The following is an 8,896-nucleotide window of genomic DNA, read 5'->3' on the forward strand; positions in this document are numbered from 1 at the left end:
TATAGCCCTGGCTATCCTGGAACTCTCTCTTTAGACCAGCCTGGACTTGAACTCAGTAATTCGCCTGCCTCTGCTTCCCAAGTGCTGGGATTAAAGGTCATTAAAGACCACCACTGCCCGGCTGGTCTTCCTTCTTCTTGAGTCTCATGTGGTTTGTGAATTGTATCTTGGGTATTCCGAGCTTCTGGGCTAATATCTACTTATCAGTGAGTGCATACCATGTGTGTTCTTTTGTGATTGGGTTACTTCACTCAGGATATTTTCTAGTTCCATCCATTTGCCTACAAATTTCATGAATTCATTGTTTTTAATAATTGAGTAGTACTCCATTGTGTAACTGTACAACATTTTCTGTATCCATTCCTCTGCTGAGGGACATCTGGATTGTTTCCAGCTTCTGGCTGCTACAAATATGGCTGCTATGAACATAGCGGAGCATGTGTCCTTATTACATGTTGGAGCATCTTTTGAGTATATGCCCAGGAGTGGTACTGCTGGGTCCTCAGGTAGTACTATTCCAGTTTTCTGAGGAACCGCCAAACTGATTTCCAGAGTGGTTGTACCAGCTTACAATCCCACTAGCAGTGGAGGAAATGTTCCTCTTTCTTCACATCCTCGCCAGCATCTGCTGTCACCTGAGTTTTTGATCTTAGCCATTCTGACTGGTGTGAGGTGGAATCTCAAGGTTGTTTTGATTTGCGTTTCCCTGATGACTAAGGATGTTGAACATATCTTTAGGTGCTTCTCAGCCATTTGGTATTCATCAGTTGAGAATTCTTTGTTTAGCTCTGTAGCCCATTTTTAATAGGGTTATTTGGTTCTTTGGAGTCTAACTTCTTGAGTTCTTTGTATACATTGGATATTAGCCCTCTATCGGATATAGGATTGGTAAAGATCTTTTCCCAATCTGTTGGTTGCCATTTTGTCCTATTAACAGTGTTCTTTGCCTTACAGAAGCTTTGTAATTTTATGAGGTCCCATTTGTCAATTATTGATCTTAGAGCATAAACTATTGGTGTTGTGTTCAGGAAATTTTCCCCTGTGCCCATGTGCTCAAGGCTCTTCCCCACTTTCTTTTCTATTAATTTCAGTGTAACTGGTTTTATGTGAAGGTCCTTCGACTTGAGCTTTGTTTGCATTTTTCTCCATGCTGACCACCAGTTGTGCCAGCACCATTTCTTGAAAATGCTGTCTTTTTTTCCACTGGATGGGTTTAGCTCCATTTTGACTGTTAGTTTTGGTTGCATACTTCTTCCTTGTTACTTTAAGTGATCGTTAATCCACAGTTGGTAGTGTACTGGCTTAGTGTCTAAGTGCTAAGTGCAGATTAACTCCTGTAGTCTTCTCTTGTTTTATTGAGAACATATTAATGTTTCTATCCAGGATCTCAGAGATTATAAGATTTCTATGTTATTTATGTAAGCATTATAGAAAAGAAATCAGGGTGTAGAGTGAAGATTTGTATAGGACACTGTTCTAATTTCTCTGTTCTGTGCCTTATAGTTAGTGTTTAAAATACCAGTCTTTGATATAAATTCAGTTACCTTTAGGAGCCAATGCCTCACATTATCTATCAGATAGTCTGGGCAGGCCATGTGATCCTCAGAGTGCACAGGCCTCATAGCTTAGTATCCACCACTCCTTTGTGATTAATACAGTTTTCACTTGGGTATGCTTAGCACACAGGCACAAATAGGCCTCCTCTTGGCCCTCATGAGAAGGGTTTCTGTGGCATTTCTGGATTATTGTTCTTTACCCTGACCTATCGGCAAGAAAACTGCATAGTAGCACTTCAGTGATAGACTGTGATTTAGTAAGACAGAACTCAGCTCCATGTATACCAACATAGCTGGAACAGTGGCCCCCAAATGCTATGGTTAATTTGCCTTTTCTAGATGGATTACCACCTTCTAGATTACCACCTTCACTGTAAATGATGCAGGTGTGGACCTGTGCGGATAATTCTCTCTCATGGCTTCTCACACTACACCCTGCACTGAAGCATCTCTAGAAACAGCTACCCTGTCTACAGTGGACATTCCCTTCTCCATACTGTGACTGAGGTGGAAATGCTTATTAAATTAGCTTATTTGTGACCATTTCCCATGCTACCTCTTTATTAAAACTGTTTCTGTGTGCCTTGATACAACGTCCTCAGCCCAAGCTTATAGAAGTTAAAGAATGTTAGTGGCAGAGCTGGAGCAAAAGCACTGCCCTTGGATGTGTATCAGGACACCAAGCCGCTCATGTCATCCAGTCACTGAGAAGGCAGAACTGGGAATGGTGGCACTCCTTTAACCTCAGCACTTAGGAGGTAGAATCAGGAAGACCAGAGCTCAAAGTCATCATCAGCTACGTAATAAATTCAAAGACAACCTAGGTTAAAAAAAGACCATCCTGAAAACACTTACCTCTCTTAAAGTTTATGTTAGTCATTTTTGGTCATCTGTTCGACCAGTATAGAAGTTAAATTATGAAGATGCCTGTAAGATAAGTGAGGACGAGAGAATCAAGGAACTTGATGAACAAGCAAAGAGAAAGGAAAAAGAACATTGTCTCACCCTCCTTCCATCTGCATGTCAGGTTTTATCTCTTTTCCTGTTTCTTCTTTTCATATGAGAAAATTTTACACATAGAATCTAAAGTCTAGTTCAGTGGAAGTTATGACCCAGGTTTGCAGACTACATGAGCATTCACTGTCGCTTTTAGCTTGACACTCTGAGCTCTCCCAACTCAGGAAAAGAAAGTACATTCATCACAGGTGATAACCAGAAGTGCAGCAAATACTCAGGACACCAGAGGCTGGCTGAATGATAATAGGTTTGGGTGATGGGATAAGTCCAGCGGAGAGTTCACTCACAAGTGAATCCCTCCTCAAAACTGTCTCTTCAAATGCTGCTGATTTCTACTTTACGTCATGGAGTCGTCAGAATCAGGCCGTAGGAAATAAGTGCATACACCTTCCCCCAACTCCAGGAGTGAGGATTAGACATGGTATCTCATCCATGTTGAACAACCAGTCTACCACCGAGCTGTGTATATAACCCTTTTTGCATGTTTTGCCTTGAAGTAAGGGCTCACTAAGTTATCTTGGCTGGCATTGAATTCATGTTGTACCATAATGGTCTTTGAACTGGTGATCCTCTTTCCTTAGCTTGTAGAGAGCCGGGAATGTACTGCACTGCCAGGCCTGACAGCACTCTGTGTGTATGTGGTGGTTGCATTTGACTGTGTGAGAGCACTCCTCTGTGTTGGAACCTGAGGAGCCAAAAGAGGAAATAGGGTGTCTTCCTCTGCAACTGCCTTGTTGTCTTGAGCCGGAGGCTCTTCTGAACCAGATTGCCATTTTAGTTAAGCTGACTGGCTAGCGAGCTTCTGGCCAGTCCTCCCCTACTCTAGTCCCTCAAACCTGGGACTGTAGACACATGTGCCCATGCCTAGATTTGATGTGGGTGCTGGGGATTTTGACTCAGGGTCTCATGCTTACAGAGTACAGTCTTACACACAGAACCATTTCCTTAGTGTGCATATTTCTTAACTTATAATAACATATTTCTTCCTAAGTTCTAAGTACACTTTTGAAAAGCTTATTATTTTTCTCTGTATATAAGTAAGTATGCAAAGATGTTTAAATAAAATATCTAAAGCCAAAACCAAAGTAATGTTTTATAATAACAAAAACATAACTTCTACGTTTGTACCACTGCACCTTACCTGTAAGAAAAAAATAATTTTATTACTGTTTTATTATTAAAGATAATTGATGTTAGGTTTTATTGTTTCAAAGAGTCTTCATGTGGTGCAGTGACACTTAATAATTAACTTACCTGGCACAGGGGAGCACTCACAACTTGTCACTTAGGGGTTCATTTTTATCTGTAATGTCAACTTTGAAGTCTTTCCTGAGATGGATGGTTGTGAAGCACGCTCAGTGCTGCATAGGGAAAGTATTTTAACATGAGACACACTACAGTGCATATTTAGTATAGTATCATAATTCAACACACATACAGTGTGTAATAATCACATCAGGGGAGTGAGTATTATTTCCATTTTAAGCATTTTTAAATGCATTGTAGCACTCAGAGTCGCTGTGTCTTTGCCATCATGTGCACTTTTATGCTCCATTTAACAGTGAATCCTTTCTGCCTTTTGTTTGCAGTGTCTCAGTTTGAAACAGAATTCTACATTAGTGGACTTGCGCCTCTCTGTGATCAGCTTGTTGTACTTTCCTACGTAAAGGAGGTTTCAGAAAAAACGGTAATTATCTTCTCCACAGGTACAGAGGGATATGGAAGAGTTGGCTTTTAGCATTCCACCCAGGTCAGGCTGCCTGTCAGGGGAGATTGCTATAATCCAAGCAGAACTTTCCGACCTAGGAAATAAGCCTAGCAGAAATTACCCTGCAGACTAGCCTATTTACCTTCAGAAGTCCAGCTCACTGCCTGCCTTTGTTCCCCTTGCTGCACAGAGAAGACAGACTTTTCTCCCTTTTGCATCTTCTTTGTTTTGTTTTGTTTTTTCTTTTTCATCAGTCACTTGATATTTTAGTTGAAAGAAATAGAAGATTTCTCACACTGAAAGGCAAGAGAAGTAAGCTGCCATTGCATTATGGGAGAGGATAGCGGAGAGGATAGCGATGGATGAAGCTGATCACTGCAGCAGCAGGGGTCCCAGTGCTCAGAGGGAGTTCCTGAAAGGTCAGCTTCGCCTTTCCAGGAGTCCTGACATGTCTACCTCTCAGAGGCCAGAGGAGCCCAGCTAGCTAGATGATTCCAGGTCTTGCTTTGAAAAAAGTTGTTGCTCCTTCAGTTGTCCATGCAGGTGATAGACACTGCAATGTGTTGCTAGCAGAAAGCAACAGAGAAAACCAAATTTTGTTTTGATAACATTGGAATGAAGCTCTCATCTGGGATTTGGAAAGCAGCAGAGAAAACCAAATTTTGTTTTGCTAACATTGGAATGAAGCTCTCATCTGGGATTTGGCGACACTCAGGCTCCCTTTAAAGCCCAGAGCAGTGCCGTTCCCAGTTTGCCTTTTGTTAGAGTTCAGGGGTCATGCAGGAACTGGAGAGAGGCAGCCTCAAGGCCTGATCTGGGAGAGCTTGTTGTAACGGATTTCCTTTTGGGTGCTGTTCATAGAAGAAATTGCAATTGATTCTCTAGCTCTTCACAGTAAGCAGGCAGGTGAAGTGTACACTCCATGTTTGTCTCTTCCCCCTCTTCCTCTCCTCCTCTTCCTCCTCCTCTGCTCCCCTCTTTACCCCCTCAAATGACAAGGAATAAAATAGAGGAGAAAAGCCCAGGGAGCCCTTGTTGAGAAGTAGTGGCTGCACTTGAGCTTTTCTCTGAGAACACGTGCATTAGGGAGCCATCACTATAGTAACTGAAGCTCTCAGTGCCCATGTTGCTAGGCAATGAAATGCTATAGACTTAAGTGAACCCTCACACCTCCTAAAATCAATAGGGTTGGCTTCTAGCCCTATTGCAGGGACATTGGTTTATTATTATTTTATTTATTTTTTGAAAATACAGAAAGGCAGAGCTCCTGGGGGAGCTAAGAGCAGTGCTTTCTGAAGAGGACTGTGGGGCAGATTGAGGATGTGATTGAATGAAATGAGGGAAGAAGCAATAAAATTGGAAAGGGGAAGCCTAATAAACAGCTGATCTAAAAATAAAAAGGAAAGGAAAAAGGGAAGCCTGGGAAACTTGTGTTAATAAAGGGTATAAGAAAGGAGAAAACCCAAGGAAGACCATCCTCACAGGGCAAACTCCACAAGGATGGCTGTTCAGAGGAAGAAGTACGAGCCTAGGAGGTGACTTAGCGTGCGGCATATGGAGATCCACTTTATGTAACATCAGTGTGTGCTTTCAGTCCTTAAGCACAGAGTAATAGTAAAATCAGGGCAGCTGAACGACAGTCAGTTTTGGGCACACCATTATCAATTTCTTTCTGTTTTCATAATGAAAATCTGTGTCTATTAGATGTTTACTGGCTTTTCATTAATAGCCTCAAGTGTTTCCCCTGTGATGCTTCTGTTTACACACCTGTCTCCTCTCTGGCAGTCACTGGGCCTTTAAGGGCCTCTGTTCTTCTGTGCTTTATTCTACTCGCTTGTCGTGTGTGTGTGTGTGTGTGTGTGTGTGTGTGTGTGTGTGTGTGTGTGTGTGTGTGTGTGTGTGTGGTTTTCCTTGTGAGCCTATTTAGAAGCTGCATGCTATTCTATCCAATTAAAGTACCCTAATTTGTTAAGCTGCCCCAATTTTCTGCTTTTCTTTCCTTCATTGATAAGGCACGTGTTTTAAGAATTGAATTTTCCCTAAGTACTAGGGGATGATGGTAAAACTAAATTGGTGCTCATGAGAAGCTCATAGATAAGAACATGGACCATACAGCTGGGAGCAAGGGCTGTAAAGTGACACAGGTCACTTTAGTTACACATCCCTTAACACATATAAAAGAAATCTTCTTCTTTCCTAATCCCAGTGCTAAGGATCAAACTATAGGATCCCCCACATACTTAGCAGGTGCCCTGTCACTGAGCTACCCTGGCAGCCTCAAAGCTTCATGTATGATTTAGTAAACTTCAACTGTTTTCCATTTTGTCATGATTTGATTTTTTTAAATAATTTTCATTGCAACCAGGTTCTAAAAATATTTCTGTCTTTTCCCTCCATTTTTTTTGTTAAAAATTAATATTTTTTTCTTCACGTTTTTCAAAGCTCTCATAAATTATGGTATATATAATTAAGTGTCAGTAGATCTAGCCTCATTGTGAGATACAAAGCTGGTATAATGGCTTCTTGGTTAACAAAAGTGCTTAGAGAAATCCACATTCCACTGTTTTAAGTAAAAGACAGAGGTTTGAGGTTTGTTTTTCTTCTTCCCACTGCATACCAGAACCAAGTGTGTGTGCTATTGCTGCTTTGCAGGGTGATGGCAGATGGAGTTCATGCCTGTCAGGCCCATATCCCCAAAAACACAAAACCAAGTCAGAACCCACTTGATCCAGCAGTCCAGGGTTGACCTAAGTTTCAGTTTTTCCAAACATCCCAGCCTTTCCATTGACTTATCTAACTTTAATCTTAATTTTTTTTGTTTTTTGTTTTTTTTATCCCCCACCCCTAATCTTAATTTTTTAAGATAGATAGACCCTCAGTCTCTGTCTATAAGTAGAGAATAATAATGCTTAGTCGCTTTCCAGCTTTCATTTGAGAATCCAGTTAGTGAGTGATCTGTTTCATAGGCCTTGGTCCTCAGACCTGTCAGCTCAACTTTCCCTCTGTCAAACTGGAGTTTCACTTTCAGAAAATGTAGTCACTGGCTATTTATGCTAATTATAGTCAAATCAAATTGAAAATTTAGTTCTCTGTTCACACTAGCCATATTGCTTGTGCTAAACAGCCATCTGCAACTAAGGTCTTCTATATCAGGTGATGTAGATGCAGGCAGTTACACCGTCTCAACAAGGTCTGATTTAGAGCTGGATTTTAGTCTCTGGCTTTTGGACATTACTAGTAAGTTTCCTCATTAGCAGTGATTTGAATAGTGAACTCATTTTTAATGCTGTTTTGGCTGTTGATTGTATTCATGTAGCTTTAGTGTAGCTATCTTTGCTACTGTGAGGCCACAGATTTGCCCCTTTTCACACTATTATGATGAAATACCGGGTAAAAGCAACTGAAGGAAGGAAGGGTTCACTTTCCTCACAGTTTGACAGGACAGCCTATCTTGGTGGGACCTGCTGATGGCAGCTGATCCCACCATATCCATCCTCCGGAAGCAGAGAGAGAGAAGGCTGATGCTTGTGCCTTGTGTTCTTTGAGTCCAGGACCCAGCACAAGGGATGGCGCAGCCCACATCAGCAGAGGGGAACTCTTTCTTGTTCACTTTAACTTTTCTGGGAGCATTTTTGTATATAGACACAGAAATATGCTTCCAGGGTGATTCTAAATACTATCTAGTGATGAAGATTCTCACCAGCTACCACTGCCTTAGGATTGGACTCTGTGCCTTAAATAAGTGTCGTAATTCTGCATATTTTCACAAAACAATCACAAAATAAGACAGGATTAGGTGGCTGCTTGTGGCAAGCTTTTAGAACTGAAGTCTTGTTTGTGCCAAAATGATAAATTCAAAACAAGTATGGATAGCTTGTTCATGCATATAACCTAAGAAACATAAGTAAGATGAGCCTTCTCTGTTGTTTTCCCCTAGGAAAGAGAATACTGTGCAAGACCTAGACTGGACATCATCCAGCCGCTTCCGGAGACTTGTGAAGAGATCTCATCTGATGCTTTGACAGTCAGAGGCTTTCAGGAGAATGAATGTAGGGATTACCACTTAGGTGAGGCAGCAGAGATCTGCTTGTGCGCTGCCTTATGTTTTCTGTTCAGCTCACCCAAGGAGGAACTTAGATATAGGTACTGACAGGATTTTAGACAGTATCTGGGCTGGCCTCTGCCAATAAGATTCAGAAATACTACATATCTTGTCTGAGTGCTCATAGCAAAAAGGAAGTTAGACCTAGGACAGGAACCAAGGTGAGAAATTTGTTCTTTTTTTTGTTGTGTTTTTCTGTGTTGTTACATCAGACCAGCTAGTCAGCTAGTTTGCTGTGCTGGGAATCAAACCCTTGGCTTTAAACATGCTAGGAAAACATTGCCACCTAGCATATCCCAGCCCTGTTCTGTTTGAGTTACATTTAACAAGCCAGGCAGTGATGGCGCACACCTTTAATCCCAGCACTTGGGAGGCAGAGGCAGGCAGATTTCTGAGTTTGAGGCCAGCGGTCCAGGACAGCCAGGGCTATACAGAGAAACCCTGTCTCAGAAAACAAAACAAAAAACAAAACAAAACAACAACAACTATATATATATATATATATATATATAT

The 8,896-nt window shown here is 41.4% G+C and overlaps 1 protein-coding gene across 1 annotated transcript in view; it reads left to right on the top strand.

Annotated features, from left to right (window-relative positions):
• Vps41 (VPS41 subunit of HOPS complex) overlaps positions 1-8,896 on the top strand; it is a 162,947-nt gene that overhangs the window by 111,402 nt on the left and 42,649 nt on the right. The window contains exons 11-12 of the mRNA XM_031359611.1: positions 4,163-4,260; positions 8,219-8,348. Of these exons, the coding sequence (XP_031215471.1) occupies positions 4,163-4,260; positions 8,219-8,348 (228 nt within the window). The remainder of the gene's footprint in view (positions 1-4,162; positions 4,261-8,218; positions 8,349-8,896) is intronic.

This window comes from Mastomys coucha, unplaced genomic scaffold (assembly GCF_008632895.1).
Source record: "Mastomys coucha isolate ucsf_1 unplaced genomic scaffold, UCSF_Mcou_1 pScaffold7, whole genome shotgun sequence".
NCBI classification, from domain to species: Eukaryota; Metazoa; Chordata; class Mammalia; order Rodentia; family Muridae; genus Mastomys; species Mastomys coucha.